At 38.8% G+C, this 23253-nt stretch overlaps 1 protein-coding gene across 1 annotated transcript in view; it reads left to right on the forward strand.

The window, feature by feature from the left end:
- The first annotated feature begins 17736 nt into the window (after positions 1-17736).
- The window catches only part of LOC127233622 (aldehyde dehydrogenase 1A1-like), a 28578-nt gene continuing 23061 nt past the window's right edge, over positions 17737-23253 (forward strand). The window contains 3 exon segments of the mRNA XM_051200164.1: positions 17737-17806; positions 17809-17885; positions 21721-21825. Of these exon segments, the coding sequence (XP_051056121.1) occupies positions 17737-17806; positions 17809-17885; positions 21721-21825 (252 nt within the window).

A 23253-nucleotide genomic window follows, 5' to 3' on the forward strand; every position in this document is an offset into this window, starting at 1 on the left:
TATGGTCACAAATGGTGATCTGTGTGTTTCCCTTTCATAGTAATATCTCTGTACTCCTAGTATGTGTGCATGTAAGCACGTGTATGCTTATTCATGTGTGTGAGTGTGCATGTATTTGTGTGTGTATGTCTGTGTATATATGCTTGTATGAGTATGTATGTAAGCATTTATGTGCTTGTTCGTGTGCATGTGTTTTTGTGTGTGTGCATGCCATATGCATATGCATACATGCGTGTGTGTGTGTGTGTGTGTGTGTGTGTGTGTGTGTTTATAAATACTAGTGTGCCTGGTGCATGTGTGTAGGCCATTTAAGCAGGGGCCTTTTAGACATTCAGACTTTGGCAGTGGTTGCTGTTGTGTCTTGTGAAACATATCCTCTTCCAAATGAAGCTGCATGGGCTTTGCCAAGTCTACTGTTTAAAGAGATACTTCTGAATTTTCATTAATGGCACTCCAGAGTAGAACTTCTCTGGACTTCTTTAGTTAAGCAATGACTTTAAATGGTTTATCTTGGTTAAAGCAACATAAAAAAATGATAAATGGAGCATTAGAAATCATTGGAATTGTAAATAAGCCTGTAGAAAAAGAAAGTTGTTGAAATAAAATATTAAATGGATGATCTAATCAGCACACTAAGGACATGTGGCTAGAAAGCAGATAACCTAGAGACCTGATAAGTAAGTTCCTACAAGGGTAGGAAGATAGAGAATTTCAAAATAAGTCAAAAGTAGTTAGAACAAGTTACTTTACATGACCAGTGAAAAATAACTAAGAAAACTGCAAAAATGAGTGAATGAAGGTCATGAAATCCAGATTTAAGTGTCAAAATGAATGCTAGAGAAACACACTTAGTCATATCATAGTAAAAACAGTAATGACAAGGGAAAAGCACACACACACACACACACACACACACACACACACACAGAGAGAGAGAGAGAGAGAGAGAGAGGGAGGGAGGGAGGAAGGGAGGGAGGGAGGGAGAGAACAGTAGCTGATGGCTGAGAAAAAATAACTTGGCACAGACATATCACTTACCTAAGAATTTTAGAGAAAAATGGAAGAGTTACATTAATTTCTGGTTCTGATAATGGCAGAACCAATAACTTGGACTGGAGCCACAAGCTAAGAATAACCAGAAAAAAAAAATGCCTGCTTACTTGCTGACATGCTCTCCTCACCATTATAAACTCTTGAACTGTAAGCCAAAATAAACATTTTTAATATATATATATATATATATATATATATAAAATTGAAAAAATTTCTTAAGTCTATGAAATATGCTATTTATTTTTAATAAATTTTTATTTAAATTAAAAAACAATCTTATTTTATATACCAATTCCAGTTCCCTCTCCCTCCCATTCTCCCAGGATAAAAGACTATTATCCAGCCATAGGGAATGGGCTCCCACTCCCAAAGCCCATTCATCCACTAGGGATAAATACTGTTTCCACTGCTAGAGGCCCCATAGACTACCCAGGATCCCCAACTGACATCCATGTTCATGGGGCTTGCTTTAGTCTTATGCTGGTTCCCCCAGCTGTCAGACTGGGGTCTGTGACTTCCCACTTGCTCAGGTCAGCTGTTTCTGCAGATTTCCCCAGCATGGTCTTGACCCCTTTGCTCACTAATCCTCCCTCTCTATAACTGGATTCCAGGAATTTGACTCAGTGCTTAGCTGTGGATCTCTGCTTCTGCTTCTGTCAGCTATTGGATGAAGGCTCTATGATGACATTTAAGGTAGTCATCAATCTCATTATTGGGGAAAGGCATTTAAGGTAGCTTCTTCACTATTGCTTAGATTCTTAGTGGTGTCATCTTTGTGGATCCCAAGACATTTCCCTAGTGCCAGATTTCTCTTTAAACCTATAATGGCCCCCTCTATTATGGTATCACTTTTCTTGCTCTCCTCCTCTATTCTTCCCCAGACTCAGTCTTCCTGATACCTTATGTTATCCTCCTGCTCCCTTTCTCCCCTCCTCTTTCTCTTACCTCCCTCCCTCCCTTCTCCACCCATGCTCCCAAATTGTTCAGAAATCTTGTCCCTTTTCCCTTCACCAGGGCACCATATATGTCTGTCTTAGGGTCCTCGTTTCCTAGCTTCTCTGGAGTTGTGGATTATAGGCTGGTAATACTTTGCTCTATGTCTAAAATCTGCTTATGAGTGGGTATATACCATAAATGTTTTGGTTACCTCACATAGAATGGAATGTTTCCTTCTATTCCATTCATTTGCCTGGGAATTTTAAGATTTCAATTTTTTCCCTGCTGAGTAGTACTCCATTGTGTAAAATGTACCGTATTTTCTTTATCCATTCTTCAGTTGAGGGGCATTTATATTGCTTTAAGGTTCTGGCTATTACAAATAATGCTGCTATGAACATAGTTGAAGAGAGGTCCTTGTTGTATGAATGTGCATTCTTGGAGTTTATGCCTAAGAGTGGAATTGCTGAATCATGAGGTAGACTGATTCACATTTTCCTGAGAAACTGCCACACTTATTTTCAAAGTGGCTGTACAAGTTTGCATTCCCACCAGCAATGGAGAAGTGTTCCTCTTTCTCTACATCTTCCCCAGAATAAACTGTCATTGGTGTTTTTGATTTTAGCCATTTGACAGGAGTTGTTTTGATTTACATTTTTCCTGATGGCTAAGAATGTTGAGCAGTTTCTTAAGTGTCTTTCATTTGTTTGAGATTCCTCTGTTGAGAATTCTCTATTTAGCTCTGTACCCCACTTTTAATTGGATCATTTGGTGTTTTGGACACTAGCTTCTTGAATTATTTGTATATTTTGGAAATCAGCCCTCTGTCAGATGTGGGATTGGTGAATATCTTTTCACATTCTGTGGGCTGCCATTTTGTCTTGTTGACTGTGTCCTTTGCCCTATAGAAGCTTCTCTGTTTCAGGAGGTACCATTAATTTAATTGTTTAGGAAGTGGACCTGCCTGCACCCACCAGGAGAGGTGAGAGCGAGGCCTTTTCCAGCCCACCTACCCCACTAGTACCTTCCTTCCTTGGAGTCCCCTGACAGGGAGACTGCACATGCTTCCATCCCACCCACCCAATCCTGAAGAGCCATAGGGACAGACCAAACCATCCAATGTCTGCCACCATTGGAAACTTGGACTTGCCCGAACTTACTGGGAGAGAGACCTGGACCTGTACCCAGCAGGAGAGGGAGAGAGCCCACCTGCACCTGCTGGAAGAAGGAATGGGAAGACAATAGTATAAAAATACATTCAACAACAGAAAGACTAATAAGATACCACCAGAGTCTAGAAATTTATACCAGCAAGACCTGAACATCTCAATACAGACGAAGAAGAGAATGGCCTTAACAACAACTTTATGAAGATAATAGTGGCACTCAAAGAGGAAATGAGAAAATCCCTTATAGAGATGAAAGAAAAATCGAAACAAAAAAATGCAAGAAATGGAGGAAAAGACAAACTGAAGACCACAAGAAATAAATCTCTTAAAGACAGCAAAGAAAACCAAGAAAAAACAACCAAATAGTGAAGGAAACAAAACATGAAAGATAAAATAGAGATAACAAAACACAGACTGAGGGAATGCTGAAAACAGAAAATCTGGGTAAACTATTAGGAACTATAGATGTAAGCATAACCATCAGAATACAAGAGATGAAGAGAGAATTTCAGGTGTAGATTCACTGAGTAAAGAAAAATTTAAATCCAGCAAATCTCTAACACAAAATGTACAGGAAATATGGGATAAAGTAAAAAGACCAAACCTAAGGTTAATAGGTATAGTAGAAAGTGAAGAAACCCAGCTCAAAGGTGCAGAAAACATATTCAATAAAATTATAGAAGAAAAATTTCCCAACCTAAAGAAAGACATGCCTATGAAAGTACAAGAACCTTACAAAGCACCAAATATACAGGACCACAAAAAGGTTCCCTCACCTCATAATAATCACATAGAACCAAACATATAGAACAAAGAAAGAATATTAAGGGTAGCAAAGGATAAAGAACAAGTAACACAAAGGCAGACATCAAAATTACATCTGACTTCTCAATGGAAACTCTAAAAGCCAAAATGTCCTGGATAGATGTTCTACAAACACTAAGAGACCATGGATGCCAGCTTTCTATACCCAGGAAAGTTTTTAATCACTATAGATGGAGAAAAAATATTCCATGACAAAACCAGATTTAAACAATACATATCCACAAATTCAGCCCTACAGAATGTACTGGAAGCTGGAAGGAAAACTCTAACCCAAGGAAGGAAAACTCTAACCCAAGGAAGTTAACCACACTCATGAAAACATAGACAATAGATCATTTCAATTTACTAAAAGTCAAAAAAAAAAGGGGGGGGGGAATTTACACCCAATACCATCACCACCAAATCCAAAATTAACATGAATTAACAATAAATGGTCATTAATATCCCTCAATATCAATGGTTTTTACTTGCCTATAAAAATACACAGGCTTACAGAAAGGATACAAAGCAGATTTTAAACATGCTGAAGAGTTTGCATTTTATCTTCTGAAAAGGATTGGTAGCCAGTGAACAGTCAGTGGACCTGAACCTCACAATTTGTTCTAATTTGTGAAGAAAGGGGGAGTGAATAGGGTGCACACTTACCCTCAACTGAATTCCCTTGCCCCTGTATTACATATCAAGTGTTAAATAAGTTTCTTTGGAAGTATGCCTTTAAATAACTTCATTTCCTACAGCTTAGTATAAACATTCAAAGGCAACACCATCTTAGAAAATGTCCATTCCATAGTTTTCTCTTAACGCTAAATAGTTTATATAGGAAAGAAACTTCATATCAGTTATATTATATCACCAAGCATTCAGTCAGAGTAGAGAAAGGCATGTCAAAGTAGCAAACACATTTATTTTAACTGAGTCCTAAAAAGCAAACTAACATGACCCCAATTATTGCATATTGGCAAAGCAATTTGCAGCGTTGTTCAGTGATATGCTGGAGCAAGGTTTTCCTATTAAGCAATCCATGCTATCAGACATTTCAGAGGTTACACAATCAAGTTCCTACTCTTTCTTTTCACAAAGTGCTATGTCATTGTGAAGTCTGATCAATGAAGGACTCACCCTAAGCTTCACTGCCCACAATGCCAGAAAGTGAAAATCACCAGCTACCTAATTCTTGACTCAGAGACAGGGATTGTTCAAGGAAAGCTGAAAGCTGCTTAGTACTGAATGGTTTTAAAAGGGCAAATAACAATTTTATGTGCACACAGATACGGGTATGGGCATAAACTGTCCACATTACACTAAACAGAAAGACAGTGTCTTAGTAGTTGTTATTTCATCATTTACTAAAGTATTTCTTAGCTTTCTTTCTTTATTCCTTTCTTTATTTTATATAACCAATTCCATTTAAATGAAAACAAACATTTATAGACAATCTTTGGGAATTTGGGCGTCGTTCTTTCCAAACTACTTCCTGCTGGTAAGGGGCAAGGTCATGGGGGATTCTAAGAAGATGCAGAAATCCTGGTTGTAGTCTGTAAGGCTGCTTTGTCCAGCTGTTTTGAATGTAGGATCATCACCTGGTACTCTGTTTCAGGTGGTTTGGCTTGATCAAACCACATTAGTCTGGAAGGAATCCACAGCTTTTCATTTTCTGTGGAAACAAAAATAGAAATCCTTTTCCCTAGTAACTTGTCCTTGAACTTAAATTTTGGAGTCAAAGCATTTTTTTAAATTTACTTTAATATTTTACATGTTGATCCCAGTTCCCTCTCCCTCCCTCCCTCCATTCCTCCCTCCCTTCCTTTTTCCCTCCTTTCTCCCCTCCCACCCCACCACCCCAATTCCATATGTAGGGGAATGCCATCCAGTTGGGGTCATGTAGATCTGACAGGTCATGTGAAGTAGGGACTAGGGCTTCTCTCCTGTCTCTAGGTTAAGGTAGTTATCCCTCCATGGGGGATGTGTTCTCAAGGTCCTTTTGTGTACCAGGGATACATCCTGGCTCTACTGTCTAAGGTCCCTTAGACTGCTCAGTCCTTCTGGCTGAGACCCATATTCAGGGGGACCTGAGTCAGTCCCATGCTGGCTTCCCAGCTATCAGTCTGGTGGCCCGTTAGCTCCTCCTTGTTCAGGTAAGCTGTCTCTATGCGTTTCTGCTGCCTGGTCTTGTCCTCTCCATCTGCATCTGGGTTCTAGTTCAACGCAGTGTTTATGTATAGGTGTTTGCTTCTGTTTCCAATAGGCATTAGTTGAGGGCTCCATGGATAAGTTAGTTGTTGATCTCACTCTCCGCGAAGGGCATTTATGGTAGCCTTTCCATGGAAGCTCAAATTGTTAGTTGGCGGCAGTCTTGTAGTTCTCTAGACCTTTCTTTGTGTTCAATTTTATCTTCAAACCAATATTGGCTCCCTGTTTTATGTTCTCTCTCTCTCTCTCTCTCTCTCTCTCTCTCTCTCTCTCTCTCTCCCTCCCCTGTCTTCTATTTCTAACTGGGCTCAATCTTCATGGTCGGACGTGTTTTCCTTTCTTCCCCCTCATTTTCTCCTACTTTTCTCTCCATTCGCTGCTCCCCCCACTTCCCCTGTGCTCTGGGGGACTTGTTCCTTCCCAGTTCTTTGAGGGACTTTATATGAATCTCTTAGAATACACCTTGTATCCTAGTTCCTCTGGTGGTGTGAATTATAGGCTGGTGATCCTTTGCTCTATGTCTAAAATCCATATATGACTGAGTACATACTGTGTTCCTCTTTTTGTGACTGGGTTACCTCATTCAGGATGGTTTCTTCAAGTGCCATCCACTTGCCTGCGAATTCCAAGATACCATTATTTTTTTCTGCAGAGTAGTATTCCATTGTGTAGATGTGCCACATCTTCATTATCCATTCTTCACTTGATGGGCATCTAGGTTGCTTCCAGTTTCTTGCTATTACAAATAGTGCTGCTATGAACATAGTTGAACAGATGTCTTTCTTCAATGGATGTGGATCATTTGGGTATATGCCTAAGGAAGGGATTGCTGGGTCCTGTGGTAAACTAATTCCCATTTTCCTGAGGAATCACCATACTGATCTCTAAAATGGCTGTATGAGTTTGCACTCCCACCAGTAGTGGAAGAGTGTTCCCATGAAGAAATGTGTTATGGAGTTTGCTTCCAATATGGCACGACTAGCCATTTTGGACAAGATACTGCTCTTGTCTGGACTGTTTGACTTTATATTGTATAAACTGGACATGCAGGACCATAGAAAAGTTACTGCTGATACAAGATGGACATTGCTACAGAGTTCTGCTTCAGGAAGAGTCTGCCAGACAGTCTACAGGACACAGAGTAAAGTGACTGACAAACTGCCAATACAAGTGGACAGTTTAGTTTCCTCTTTTGCGGAAGAGTCTGCCAGACACACTATGGCCTATAAGCTGAATATGGAACATTACAGAAGAACCTCAGGTGACAGATCAGGCAGTGAGTTGTCTCTGTCAGTTTTAGAGTTTATATATTATCCTTCTGTGGTCTTTGATGGAGTTGAAGACAAATGATTATAGTTATAGTTTTCCTTCATTAGGATTAAAGATAAGGTACATATAAGACTTTAGACTCACAAAGATAGGATAGATGATGAAATATGTCTTTAAATCTTACTAAATGTTAATGGACTAAATATTGTTAACTGTGATTCGTATTTGGTAACTGTTGTGTGATATATTTTGCTATGTTAAGGTTAAAACCCTTTTTTATTTTGGACAGAAAAGAGGAGATGATGGGAGATGTCATTCTGTAAATATGTTTCTCACACTGGTTAATGAATAAAGTACTGTTGGCCAATAGGAAAGCAAGATAGGTGGGACTAGGATACAAGGAGGATTTGAGGAAGTAGTGAGCAGGAGTCAAGATGGAGTGATTGGAGAGAGCAGGACCACGTGGAAGTACTTAGATTAATAGAAATGGGTTAATAGTTAAGACAGAGATAGCCAATAAGAAACAAGTAACTGGCCAACAGAATTATATCAAATACAGAGTCTGTGTGTGTTAATTGGGGCTGGTGCTGTGGTGGGTCCAGGCTGGCAGGAAAAACTTTACTCGTAACAGACACATACTACATATCATTTGACCATAAGTATACTTGAAAAAAATCATGAAATCATATTGACCTACAGTGCATGTAATGCATGGCTAGGTATTCTATTTTACTGTATTTTATTTTTCAAAATGCTGTTCTTAATCCATTAAGCTGATTCAATGCTTTGTTAAATACTTTTTTGGATTATTCAGTTAAAAATGAACACTATGTGCAAAGTGAAATGATATTCAATAAAATCAAGGTGAACTAATCATCTCTCTACCAAACACTGGACCCCAGAAACAAATTATCAACACGATTTCACCTGAGAAGACAATTTGCTTAGGTGTGCATAATTGGCTTATTCTTGTAATTGGGACCGGACAACTCTTGTGGTCAATGTTCAAGATAAATTGCCTTAAGTCATCAAAGTTGTCATCCCCAAATGCTTCTAATTTGAAAGGAAATAAGAAACAAGTTATTCTTGAGTGAAAGGTGAGCGATCATGGCTGAGTAGCATGGATTCATTTTGAACCCAAATAACAATCTCCATTTTGGAAATGTGTTCAAGAACTTGTAGGTGCATGTTATAGGGAGCCTATGACATCTCCCATCATCCCACAGCATGGATGACAGCTCTCGAAAGCTGGGAATCTGGAACAGACTGCGTAGTCTGTAGACAGTTCAATACTTTACTCCTTCCAAGTGACTCAGTTGGTCTAAATCCCTTCCAAGATGCTCTACTGATTTTTGCTTCTTCCAGGAAGTTGGTATTGTATCAGAGTTTTCTTTGAAGCTTTACTTGTCAGAAAGTGACTCTCCTCACCCTATTATTATTTACTCTTGGGAAGATGAATCTTGTGAGTTTCAGGGACTTCCTAAAACTGTTTTGAGTGCTTTTATCTTCTATCTTATGGAGCTTCCTTGAAGGATGGAATATTTCATTCATGAAGGAATCTGTTACACAACAATATAAAATAAAGAAAGTCATAAATCAAGGTGTTTTCAAATACATTGATGAGTATATTGATGGGAGATGTCATTCTGTATATGTTTCTCATACTGGTTAATAATAAAACACTGTTGGCCAATAGAAAAAGAAGATAGGAGGGACTAGGAGACAAGGAGGAAATAGGAAATAGTAAGGAAGAGTCAAGATGGAGAGTCTAAAAAAAACAGTATGCCGCCAGCTCCCCGGTAAGAAAAATACATAGATCAACAAAAATGGACTAATAATTAAGACAGAGCTAGCCGATAAAAAACAAGTAACCGGGCCAACAGCATTGTATCAAATACAGAGTCTCTGTGTATTATTTGGGGCTGGCGGCGTGGCGGCGGGACAAGACCAGAGGCGACGGCAGGAGGAAAAACCGTACTCGTTACAGTATATCATATAGGCTATTATAGCAAAGTGGGAAAGCTCTGCAATAGGTCTTAGAGCTATTTGATGACATTCTGAGATTTGGGTTGGTGAAAGATTTAATACGTTCTGAAATGTTACGTGAAAATCTCAAAGCTATCAGGTCAGATATGGAGGTTGACAATAAATGGTCCAAGATTCTTGGCTATGGATCTAGGCAGCTGGAATTCCACATAAACTATTTTTTTTTGGTCAATCTGTCCAATAGAGTGGGTTTTGTTTTTGAGTGTTCAATTTTTGACCTTAATGACATTAAGAATGCTTCATATCATCATCAAGGACAGAAGATAATTGGGCATCACTGAACGTTAGCTTCCATTTAGTAGTGTATTATTTTTCCCATGGCTATTGTAAGTTTGTCTAAAACCCACACAGATGTATCACCTACATTTTGGTTATATTGAGGCTGTACAAGTGGTATGACAATGTTTTGGGGACCATCACCATCCTCACAACCTCAGGTATCTGAGATAGAAAATTACTGCCTCTTAAGAAATAAGCAGAGTGTTCAGCAGAGCATTCTGAGATACAGGGTTGCTGTTAAAGAATAGCTTAGGATGTTTCTCCTGCTGCCGTTTTACAGCCCATTAAAAAATAGCTAACCAGATCACAGCTATCACTCCTGATAAGGTTTTACAGCCAGTTATAGATTAGCTAAACAATTCTGGGCATTCCTTCTATTGACGGTTTCACCCTACCTACTTGCAAATCCTGCTTACATTCTGCCTATGGTCCTATATAAGCCTCCCCCTAGAAAATAAAATTTGTCAGCTTGACAAGAATACTGTCTTTCTGTCCATTCTTTGAATCCATTGTTCCCAATTCCCTTCTAGGTGTCCCTGGTTCCTCATTGACTACCCTGCGGGTCAGGGCAACAATAGAGTTTAAGATTTTGGAACCCTGACATATCTAATAAAATTCAATGAATGGTACTAAGGTCAAATCATGCATTTGAGTTGCAAATTAGTTATCTTCCACTGGCTTTGCTGTAGATATTACTTCTAACATGTGATTTTAATAATAACTGTTGCCTAAGTTACCTTTGCAGGGGTTTGAAGGCAGTGTCTGTCTAAGCATTGCCTAGTAGAACTCAACTTTTGATGTCAGAAGGCTGTACCTTAAGATGTATTAACTCAGCCATTTTCTGAATAGGTATTCAATAGATAGCTATAAGTTTAATTATTCATTCACAGACAACTGACTAATTCTTATCTAGTTGTCTTTTCATATGCCTTAAATAACCCTACTCCTTTATCATGCAAAAATTCCAAAACCCTGTTCTATTAGATGTGGTTCCCCAGAGGAATGACATAGATATAATGAATAGGTATTGCAAGCATATTCATTAGATTTATTTGACTGGCTTTACCAGATTTTCTGGGTAACCCAATAATTCAGTCCATGAGGTTCTGGTGTTGAAGTCGTAGAGGATTATGACAGAGCTGATGGCTTTCTGTCCATATTGCAAGGCAATAGAAGCTTGGTCCTGGTATCGTCCGAGGATAGCAGAAGCAGTGGCATCTATTGGATAGATAGGAAGCATTTTGCAGCAAGAAGTGAAGATTGGCAGGGCCAAGGGGCATTAGAGTCTTTTCTTCCAAGCCTCATTGTATCTGGTCCAATACAAAAGGTGTTTTCCACTCCAGGAAAGGGTTTTCACCCTCAGTTAATTCTTCCAGGAAACATTCTGGTAGACTTACCCAGGAGCAAGTTTCTTGGTCTTAGGTCTAATCAAACTGACAAACATTACACATCTATCTTCAGTGGGGTGGATCTGACCTGAGTACCCACATACCCCTGCTTGGCTGTCTTTGGAAGGGTTTCTTCCTTTTGCAACAGATAAAATAGGCTTCTCTATGCACACATGCATTTATACTCTTCTAATTTATAAATAAAATTCAATTTTTCATATACTTTGAAATATTTTTCTTTTATTTAAAAAATGTATGAATTATTGAATCACTCAGTAATTATTAAATTTAAAAAATGATACTTAATCTCCCGAGTTTTCACTTAATTTGTACTTTTTTAACTAGCACACTTAAACAGTTATTCAAGTAGGAAGGGGACATATGAACCCAGGACCCTCTGTTCAACCAAGAGAACATGAGAATACATGAGTATATAAATAGATACATATATATGTATATACATAATCATCATTTATTTTGATATGTGTTGCTAGATTAAAAGTATTTGATTGTTTTCACAAGTGAAATTCTACAATGAGACCACAGATCTGAGTGTGCTAACCTCTCATCCAGTTTTTCAGTGATATTATTGTCCTCTGGAAAATGCTTGAGGACAAGGGCCAGTGCTCTGAATTTATGAATGTGACATGCTTAAGTGGGGAAGTACCACTTGATATAAACATGCACTGGGTAAACTATTGTTCTGTTCAACACAGTGTAACTCATCATCATCTGTGAATATGAGGACAGGATTCTCCACGAAAAGACATTTCTATGATAAGACGAATTAACAAAGTTACCTGTAGCCTGCATTCCCTGGTGAAAATATTCAGATGTATATTTCATTCATTATGAGTTCAAATAATCATGTATTAAGTAACTGGATGCATTGGAGGCTATAGTAGAAATAATTTGAGGGGATAGGAAAGAACTTGTGATCCTGAGTTGGGACCCAGTAAGCTGTGAAGCTCTGATGGGCCTCTATATCAAAGTGGTGGTTATTTTCCTTTTCCAATTTATAGCAATTTGCTGAGTTGTACTCTTGTTGTTTTTTAAACATCCTATAAATGTCACTGCCTATAAGTAGTTAAATTCTGTAAAATTAACTATTAAAGAGTTTAGAAAATCATAAAGGAGGTGAAAAGCCACCATCCATCCTTTAGATCTCAGGTCAGACTCAACACTCAGTTTACTGGGGCTCAGCACCAAGCCGGAGTCCATGTATACTAACTAATTCACTCAGTGACTGAACTAATGTGATTTAAGTTATGAGCACAAAAGTGGAGAAGGAGAATTACTTCTAGCAAAGTGCTGAACATGTTGCAGGGTAATCTATGCACAACATAAATGTCAGAAACATGGGGCAGCTACAGACTATCTTAAAGTAGCCCACAACAGACAGACTAGTTAGTGGTTTAACTTTCTTAGGAAGTGGAAAGTATAGATATAATGCTGAGTATTGTGTTTGCAAGGTAATTTCAAACCCCATACAAGCCAAGTTCCTGGAGATGGCCTTGGTCTACAAGTTTTAGCAAAACCTTTTTAAGCTCAAATAATTATAAAGGTTTTAATCCACAGTTTATTTTAGAGACCTTACTATCTAGTGAGAGGCCCAATTGCATTAGATGCCTGTGATACCTATGGTATATTGTAACAAACAGAAGGATAGTGATAAAATATGTGGAAGAGAAAAAAAAGTGGCTAAATGGAGAAGACTAGTAGGTGAACAGCAATTAGTGCATATATGCACACATTTAATTCCATGAGTACTTTTTAGCATTCAGTAGACAACAAAGTACAACCAAGGGCTAAACCCTGAGCAGGCATATGAATGATGTGATATCAGATAAACTGTGTCATAAAGAAATGTGAAGAAATATTTATAATGGGGTTAACTTAACCATAATGAAAGAAGCAATAGTTTGAGGGGTGTGGCATGAATCAGAACAAGATTCTGAGCTCCATGAACCATCCAGGACCCTGAAATCAGACAACATGAAAAGAAGGCAATATAGTCCATTTTAAAAAAAGAGGTACTTAGTGGATATCTTTTAAAGAAGAGGTCTGGAGACTAAAAGTCAAACATCAGATTGCTAGCATGATCAGGCTATGTAGGAACCTACATTTTGGTAGCAGACTCCTGACCTCTTGGATCTTCTTCACATTGAAGACATCAGCAGATGAAGCTGGTGACATAGCTAGATGTTAGAATGCTTGCCTACTATGTCTGAGGCTCTGAGTTCAATTTATGCTACCAGAAAAGAAAGAGAGAAGGGAAAATTCAAAGCAATGAGGCTGAGAGTGGGATCTTTCTTATAAAGTCACTACACTAAAATTACTTACTAGGGCTTCCCCTTCATCAACCATTTTCATCCCACTAACCCCACTTTTCACACCATCACATTGAGGGCTATGATTTCAGCACATGCACTTTGAGAGGAAGCAAATATTTGGCCCATTGCAGAAAAGTTCATTTCACTCTTCAGTTATGTTTTATTATCTACTCTCACCTTAATTTCTATTATTCATATCAGTAGAAGGTTCAAATCCCCATATAAGTAAGAGTTTTTATCTCATCAGGATCCACTTCTTGAATGGAGCTCTGTACTGACATTTTGCCTGCAGAGCTGGGTTCAGTGACAGCAGAGGTCATGGTCTGTATATTTTCTTGGTATAACTGCAGCTTTGACATGAGTTATCACTTAACTATAACTCTCTCTATATTTTTTTTGTGTGTATGAAATTTAGCTTATCATTGAGAAGGAAATAATTAAATATTTTTCACAGGACTGCATGTTAAATAAATTACCAGCTCTGCCATCAAATGAAAGCTCTGGATCTAATCTTAAGAAGGACGGCCTACCAGGTTATCATTTTACCAAAGCTTTATTTTTCCTCTTTAAGGGGAAGAATGAAAGAAAAATTCTTTGGCTTTTGTAACCATCTCTAAAAATAAAATTTTGTATAACTTTGAAAAAACCTGTCATAGCCCAGTATTGAACAGAAAAAAAAAATCCTGGCAAAGGAAGTGGAAGTTTAGGAATGCATATATAATGCTTAGTAAATTCTTTTTGAAAGTTAAAGGGCAGGCATGGTAACTGCCTCCAAAGTTTCCAAGTTTCCTTTACTACATGTGGTGATTCTTGGTTTCAGGTGTATATTATTGCACATTTACCTAATGAAAGGCAGTGAATGATATACCCACTGTGAGAGTAAAACAGAATGCCAAGAATGTTTCATAGCCTGTGTTATCACCTTCTGGACATCAAATAACAAGTTTTGAACCCACAAACAACTGTGACTCTGCAAAATGCAGCTGTCTGGGCATTGGTAAGAGCACTAGTCTGCATGTTATATAATTGCTGTTGAACAATTGTGTATTTAACTCAAAGGGCATCAGTTAAAGAGAAAACAAATTTCCAAAATGAAAGGGGGGGGAGCCAGAGACATACATACATACATACATACATACATACATACATACATGCATGCATAAATTCTATCCTAATTCAAGTGATCCAATCAAGAAGTGCTGGATACTCAAATACATCTAAAAGGTATGGCATCATAGTCTAGAAAAATGTTTTGTGCTGCACACCTTACTCCAAATACATTTTTTAAATTGTATTTTTCCCCAAAATACAATTATTTTAAAAACATGCTCACTCATCCATTCATCAGCTCTCTATTGTACCTTCTAATCAGTGTAGACCAAGTTACAACAGAACTGATATGTCCCAGGAAGATGAAAATGTTTCCTACCTGTTTCCCTGCTCATATAAATACAAGCTTGAACATAATTTTCATGTGTGTAACTACTCACTCAAAGACCTCAAGCTGTTCTTGAGCCTATGTGGGGATCACCTTATGGATATAAACGCAGAGCTGGAAAGAAGAAATATCATATTGGGGAAGCTTTGCCTCAAGTGAGATTTAAATGGTATTCTGTGAGGTCTATGATCACAAGCTGTGTTCATGTTCACAAAATGAGAAGCCAGGGTTAGGGTGGAAAGAGAAAGATGTTTCCTAAGTCCCTGTTCCTGCCCCTAGCTAAGTCCCCTAGCTAAGATGACAAGTGTACTACAAAGAAGTTGTCATTATTCCTTCTTAATAACATAATCATCCAAAGAGTGTTGTTATTGTGTTCCTCTCCTGCTACAGACCACCGAATTATGCAGTGAGAGCTCATCTGACAAATCAGGAAGCTTACCCACTGGGATCACACATTCTGATGGAGAAGGGCTACATGCAGGGTGGTGGGAGTATTTGCTTTATGAAAAGTCACTGTCCTAACTGTAAGAAGCCATAGCACTCCCTTTCTATGGTGAGTTTCATCCCCAAAACTCTAGCAGTGTATTAATAAATTACTGGGCACAATTTCTTCTATGTATTGGTGCAGTGGTAGACTCCCCCAGCACAGGGAGATTCTCTGGCAACAAAGTAATCACAGTCAATACATTCACTCTCTCAATCAGGTCTTTGTATAAACTTAGAAGTCTACCCTCCTGCAATTATCTTCTTTGACAGACAGTTGGCTAGTGTTAGTGACCAGGCAAAAGAGACTTCTGCTGTGATGGTCAAGGACAAGAATTTCTGCATGTCTGAAGTTGTTGAACTGTAGCTCTCAGAGAGATAGGGAACAAGAGTGTCCTGGATTCCCTCTGCCAGCAGATAGGAACATGCTGTCCCAAGGTAACTTTGTATTAACCTTAAAGCAAATTTTTAACTCTTTGTGCTTGTTTTCCCCAAGGTCTATTTGCTAGTCAGATTTAAGAAAATAGCAAAAGCACACATAGTCTCACCTTAGGTTTCCTTAATTTCTCTCTCTCTCTCTCTCTCTTTCTCTCTCTCTCTCTCCCTCCCTCCCTCCCTCCCTCCCTCTCTCTCTCTCTCTCTCCCTCCCTCCCTCCCTCCCTCTCCCTCCCTCCCTCTCTCCCTCTCTCCCTCTCTCTCCCTCTCTCTCTCTCTCTCTCTCTCTCTCTCTCTCTCTCTCTCTCTCTCTCCTTTCCCTTGATGAAGTTCTTGGACTTTTTAACCTTTCCCATCTTGAGTCATGGATAAAGGCTGACAGTTACCACTTTGTGTGAAACTTTTATCTGTGTCTATGACCCTGAAAAACTCTAGCCTTGCACAGTGCCATGGCTGGAGAGAGGGAGAGAGACAAGATGAAGGAGGTAGTAGCTGGAGGGAGAAGCTGGTAGAAGTTAGTGGAAATGTAAAAGGATAAAAATATAGGAAAAATAAGTAAGTAGGAAAATGAAGAAGCAGAAACAGCAGCAGCAGAAGAATAATGAATGAATGAATGAAACAGAGAATTAGATCAGAGCTCAGAAAATAAAGACAATTAGAACAAAAGAATTAGAGTAGAGAACTATAAAGAGAGAACAATAAAGAGCACAGGAATAGAATTAATGTGTTGTGAGGAGATTCTCTTCTATGGGCCTCAGACTTAGATCCTACACTTACTATAACATCTCTTTTTGAATTCTGAACAAAATCTTTTGAGGCCAGACCTTAAAGCTTTTGATACTCCCCTAACCTGTGCTGGAGTATCAGCACAGAGAAGCAGGTATTCAACATGAAAATGCTACAGTTAAAAATTGTCAAAATATTCAGAATTTAAACTCTTAGGAAGTACTATTTCCAGTTTTCCTTTGTACACTGCCTAGACTGTATTGGAACTGAGTTGTTTTCCAACTTCCTAATGCTGTGACCCTTTAATACAGTTCCTCATGTTGTGGTAACCCCCAACTACACAATTATTTTGTTGCTATTTCATAACTGTAATTTTTCTACTGTTAGGAATTGAAAATAAATATCTGATATACAAGATATTTAATATTTGACTCCCACAGTTTGAGAACTGTAATTTTTCACAAGTAATTCTTCACAAGTGCAGACCGTCCCAAAATTTGACATTGCTTTCACTTTCAAAGAATTTTCACCTTTGAAGAATGTAATGTTCTTTGAGGGTCTGTGAGTTATGGTGAACTCTGACAGAAAAAGCCTGCACAACTTTTTGTTCCCACTGAAAAGATAAAGATAATCTTAGGTTCCTATTTGACACTGGGACTTCTATCCAGACTGGAAATAGACCCAATGGCTGAATTTTTAAAGGTGGCCAAAAACAGTCTAGAGAGAGTGCCTGTCTCCCGAGCAGCACTCTGACCAGGGACAAAGATGTAGATTCTGGCAGCTTTGACCTGAAATTTCATAGCCTTCTCCCCCTAGCTCAACAGGAGAATTTTCTTTTCACAAATTTCCTGATTCCCAGTCTGTCAGAGAAATGAAAGTTTCATGGTAACATAAAAAGTCATGGAAAACCTAGAAGACTATAAGTGACTTTAAGTGTCCAGAGCAGTTAGTTGCAAATGCTCTCTTAGCACATGTTCGGCTTTGTAAACAAATTCATCTGTAAATAGTGAGCAGTCTTCAGGGCTGAGGTGCTGCTTCCTTAAGGATTTACATTTAAGGCAAAGACTCCCATCTTAGGTGTTATAAGACAGTAAGTAGTGTCCTTTCTGCCCTGCCCTGAGTCTGCCCATCCAGTCATATCCTAATATGCAAATGACACTTAGTGCATGCAGATAAAAAGGAGCAAGGGCTCTATTAGACCCAAATTGCTGAGCCTGCTGTCACCTGTGTTCCAGGAGCCAAACCAGCAATGTCTTTCCCTGCACATCCTGAAGTCCCTGCCCCGCTGGCCAACTTGAAGATTCAGTATACCAAGGTAAGATACTTGGAAGCAGGGCTTTCCGTGGAGGCCTTACTAAGGGCTAGGTCCATTGTGGCTTGTGCAAGAGCTTCCTGCAAACATAATATAAAATGCTTGCAAAGTTAGTGTGCTGATTCAGGGGAGAATTCTAAACCATACCAGACAACTTCTCATAATTTTCTATCTTGAAATGTGTCCAAGGGAAAATAATTTTATTCTGTATGAAAGGTTCTTGTGCTAGAGTGCAATGAGAAGCAGAGTGAGCAGCAGGTCTATTAACCCCTGCAGTGAGCACTTAGGGTAAGTCTGACAAACACAGTAACTTACTGGAGGGAATCAGGCAAGTAATCTCTCTCTCTCTCTCTCTTTCTCTCTCTCTCTCTCTCTCTCTCTCTCTCTCTCTCTCTCAAAATAGTACATTAAAACAGGATAACAAGACCATATATTTGCTGGTAGTGTTAAGGTTGGAGGACTTAACCTTGGACGTTGAACGAAGGCTGCTGTCAAACCTTCAAAACCCCCAAATGGACTTGAGCTAGTTTTCTTATTTCCAGATAGAAATGGTACTTGTTTTTTTTTTTTCTCCAGGAAAGTTTGCTGTTGTTGGAGAAAACATACCCTTGCTGGCTGCTAAATATTTAGTCACAAGAGCAAGAGCCTGACTCAGGCTTCTAAATCTGCATCCAGAGAGAACACATGATTAGGCTGGGCTAGTCATGAGGAACACTCGTCACTTTGCCTACTGAATGGCTCCATACCTACTTCTGTCATAGATCTTAGGATTCCAAAATTAAGAAAAAAATTACACACACACCCAACCAAGTTATTAGGCAAGTCACTTAAAAGTATCTGTGTTACTGTATGATATTGTAAATAAAATGAGAAACAAACTGTTCAACTCTCTAGAGAACCATGCTACTTCTGAACTAAACAATGAAATCAGAGAGTGTTCAAGGTAATGAGAAGAGCCCAATACTCTCACTCATGTATTTATTTCTCCTTGTGAGCAAACATAGGTGGGTTTTAACCACTAGAGTCTGTTCATTCTCCCAAGCATCTGAAGTGAGGGTGCTGCCTGGCTTTTGGGCCCTTTGTTTAAGACAAGGTCTGCAGAGAGGAATGTCCTTGGCTGTGGCCATTCCCTGAGGCATGATTTCACCCATGTTTTCTAGAGAGAAAATGCTTTCAATTTAGATTTTGATAAAAAAAAAAAAAAGAATATGCCAACTATGATGGGCCCATACTCTCCAACAGAACATATTTGTCAAAGGTGGGTGCACACCATAGACTATGTCCCCCTCCCCATAACTCTTCTCATTTGTAAGAAATTCTTGTCACAATGTACAAATCAGGTATTCCATTTTCAAGTCTTGAACTGTTTCCTTCATCCATTTAACTTTTTTTTTTCTTGACTTTCTTTAAAGGATTTATTGATTTCTTCCAAATTTTTTTTGTTTGTCCTTTCCTCCACATCTTTAAGGGAAATTTTCATTTCCTCTTTAAAGGGCTCTATCATCTTCTCATTAAGTTAGTTCTAAGGGCATTTTCTTCTGTTTCATCTGGGTTGAGATGTTCAGGTATTGCTGTTGTAGATCCATTAGTTTCTGAATGGTGCCAGATTTCTCTTTATGTTGTTGAACATATTCTTACCCTGCTGTCTACCCATTTCTTCCTCCAATCGGTGCAGGTGGGGACTGTGGCTCCTAGGGTGCCTGGGGATGGTTGGTGGGGGGGTAAGGCGGGAGGGTGAGGGTGAGGTGTGTGGGGATCCTTATAGGTCAGGTATTTCCAAGAATATGGGACTTGTCCACACTGCTTATGTAGTTACATTTTAATCACTAAGCAGAGTTTGGTAAGGTATTTTGGTTGTCAGGGTGTCCCTCCCCCTTTCCTTATCACTTATTAATTTTGCTAAGACTTTCTTTGTGTTTCTATGTCTGTGTGTGTGTGTGTGTGTGTGTGTGTGTGTGTGTGTGTACCTCAAGGGAGTTTTAAAATGAACTGTCTTTCCTCTGATTTGTTCCATTTAGCACGCATTAATTAAAAATGAGGTGAAAGTACTAGAAAAATGAGGTATTCCTTAAAGTCCCATGTACAAGGACAGGACCAGTAATCCCTTAACAGATGTTTCCAGATTGAAACCTCTTCACTGAAAACACATTGTATAAGGACATCAGAGGGAGAATGATGGGCCTATGTATTTAAGAGTCAATAACAAATTTGTTTGTTGTTCATATTCTTAAAAACAAGCAATGCCACTCAGTCCATGTTGATTTTTTTCCATGTATTTTCTACATAAGTCTGGTCTACGCCGTAAGCGTTATACCATTTGATGTGTTGGTTACAGCATTTTCACACTTGGGAGGACGCCAGTTATGTATGCAATTAAATCTCAATGGGGAGCTTTCTCTATGCCTGTTCATGGTCCTTTTACTGTGTCCCACTGAAGAATTGTATTAGGTTCACACTTTCTACAGGGGTTCAAACAATGGCTGTTAACTTGGGTTTCAATGCAGAAAAGGTAGGGCTTAGAAGTATTTGTCAAATTGCTTTGCCTAACCAGTGTCTTAGTTTCTGCATTATTTTCCTGTTTTAATTTTCTTCTTTATTATTGCAAGAGGCATATGGTATTGATACTACAGAAACTCAGGGTCATCTCTTGGGGTTCTCAGTCTCATTAGTGGAATAATTTATGGGTATAAACAATTGGAATTTGGAAGACTATTCTTATAATTTATAAGAAAAACTCAAAGGCAAGCCAGATGTAAAACCTCAGCAGCTGCCTAGAGAAGGAGATTGGGAAGAAGAGGGGAACATTCTTGTCACTCAAACTGGCAATGGAAGTGGAACATACAGACAGTAAGGAGCCACATGGAAGTCAGGGAAGTTTCTAGGGAGGGAACAAGGAAGTCCAAAGTGATGGGAGAAAAGACAAACTGTAAATAAAAGCATTCTCAGAGGAGAGATAGACAGAGGGAAAGTTATTCTCTTCTGAATAATTCAGAAAAGTCATCAGACTTACTGCCCTACAGTGCTGTAGTTCAAACTTCTGCATTAGGGGTGTGGTTTTGGGGAAGAAAAAGTACAGTGTCTCTTTAAAGGACTATTTATTATACACACTAATCTCTTTAGTTTGGCTTAAGGTGAGCTCGGCTTCCTCAGCATGGTCCTTTGTCCAAAGATATTGAATCAGCCCAATTGTACTATTACATCTCCACCCAGGTCAGAGGTTCTATTCTTTTCACCAGGAGATGTTTGGAGCACAAGAAAGGGAACACATAAGCAGATTAATAACTAAAAGAGAAAGAATAATAAAGGTATAGTCAGACAGTTATGTAATCTTAACCTTCAGAGTGCTTTTGTTGTACACACAAAACAAAACGGAGTCAAATGCATGTAATGAAAAGCAAGGGTGTAAATATTGAATTTTAGACTCTTCCCAGTGCTCTAAGGGTGTCTCTCCTAGTTACTATGTCTTAGTGACACACACCTGAATTTCCAGTTGCCTAACATCTACGCTTCTTTAGGTGCTAAATGACACACACACATGAACATTTTTTTTTTTTTGTTTTGTTTTTGTTTTGTTTTTCGAGACAGGATTTAGCTGTCCTGGAACTAGATCTTGTAGATCAGTCTGGCCTCAAACTCACAGAGATCCACCTGTCTCTGCCTTCTGAGTGCTGGAATTAAAGGCATGTGCCACCACCGCCTGGCCCTCATGAACAATTTTTAGACATCGAAAGACACATAATATTTAGGCAACATTTAAAACATCAACACTAGTTTAACAAACCCTCTAACTTACTGCATATTTAAATACTTTTTATCTGTCTTTGCTTCATTGCCACAGATCTTCATAAACAATGAATGGCATGACTCAGTGAGTGGCAAGAAATTTCCCGTCATTAACCCTGCAACTGAGGAGGTCATCTGCCATGTGGAAGAAGGGGACAAGGTAAGTTCCAACACCCTCAAGTACAATTTATACCAGGAGTCTTTGCTTCTCGCTGTTCTGAGCTCAAAGTCTACAGCAAGTTCAATGAAAGACATGAAAATATAATTTCTCAGGAAGTTGGGTAAATGTTCTGTTGTCCTTGGCCTAAGAAAATTTGCCACATATACATCTGGTAGAGAATAAATATCCATAATACACAAGAACTTTAAAAAAAGAAACATAAAGAGAACAAGAAACCAATAAATAAATAAATAAAATCACAGGCTATTAGATCAAATGTTAGCATTTCTAATGTTACCTTGGAATCTAGAGTAGGGAGGTGGAGTCCAAAATATCCATGGTCTTAAGTTATTACAACATAGTGAAGTATGAGCTATTAAATAACTTTTTTTTAAGGAGTAGCACTAGTATTTAATATGGGGCATAGAGTTTTAATAGAGTAACATATTTAGGGTACCTGTCAGCTAATCATGCTTTCTCCTTGATGATTAAAATTACATTAAAAAAGAAGACTATGAATCTGTAGATTTCAGTTAACAAAAAGTGCACATGTGTACATGCAGGCTGTTGAGTAGGTGGCATCAATAGCAAGGACCCAGCTGAGTCAAGGAGTTCTTGGTACCTGGCACACACACCAGGCATCAGACAATAGCTTGTTCAGAGGCTATGCCATTACAGTCTTAGGTGTCCATCATTTATGGGGTCAGGCAAGGGAGCTGCACCCTTTCCTGGGTGTCTGATAACTTCTTTCTCCCTTTTCCTTAATTTGATCTTAATATGCCCACTTGTCCACACACTTTCATTTCTCCCCATTAAACCTATAGGATGGCTCCATTTCTATCCCCAGGATAGTTATTAGTCAGGTTGTGCTAGGTAGGTGGGATTTAGTGGAGTTCCTGGGTCTACCTGAGTCCTGGAACCACTCACCCTCAAAATGGAGTCAAAAGCTTCAAATAAAATGAAATCTCACAAGGTCATGCACAGGCTGAAAAACTCAACAGCTGTGACCATATTAACAGAGCAGTGCTATTCAACTTCACTGTCCAGAAAATTGAATGTGGACATAGGATATAACATGAAGTGTTGGTTCTAATTTTTCTGTGTTTCACTAACACAAGGTAAGGTCTCCTTCCTTATCACTAAAACAGGATCTGTGATATTTAATAGTAACTTGCAGGGATAAAGAACTTGTCTCCCTTTTTAAAGCTTAACTGGCTCTTGACTATTATCTGCCACCACTAAACTGGGTGTCTAGTGACCATTGTGGTAGATTGTTATGTTAAAATAGGCCTCAAAAATGTGTAAGAATTTGGAAGCTAATGGGCTTTCTGGTAGGAAATTTTCTATGCAAAGAGAATTTCAGTTGCAAAAGTGAGAAGGGCTGGTCAGCTGGAGTAGGAGAAATATGAACAGGAAGTTTGTGCAAGT

This window comes from Phodopus roborovskii, unplaced genomic scaffold (genome assembly GCF_943737965.1).
Source record: "Phodopus roborovskii unplaced genomic scaffold, PHOROB, whole genome shotgun sequence".
Lineage (NCBI taxonomy): Eukaryota > Metazoa > Chordata > Mammalia > Rodentia > Cricetidae > Phodopus > Phodopus roborovskii.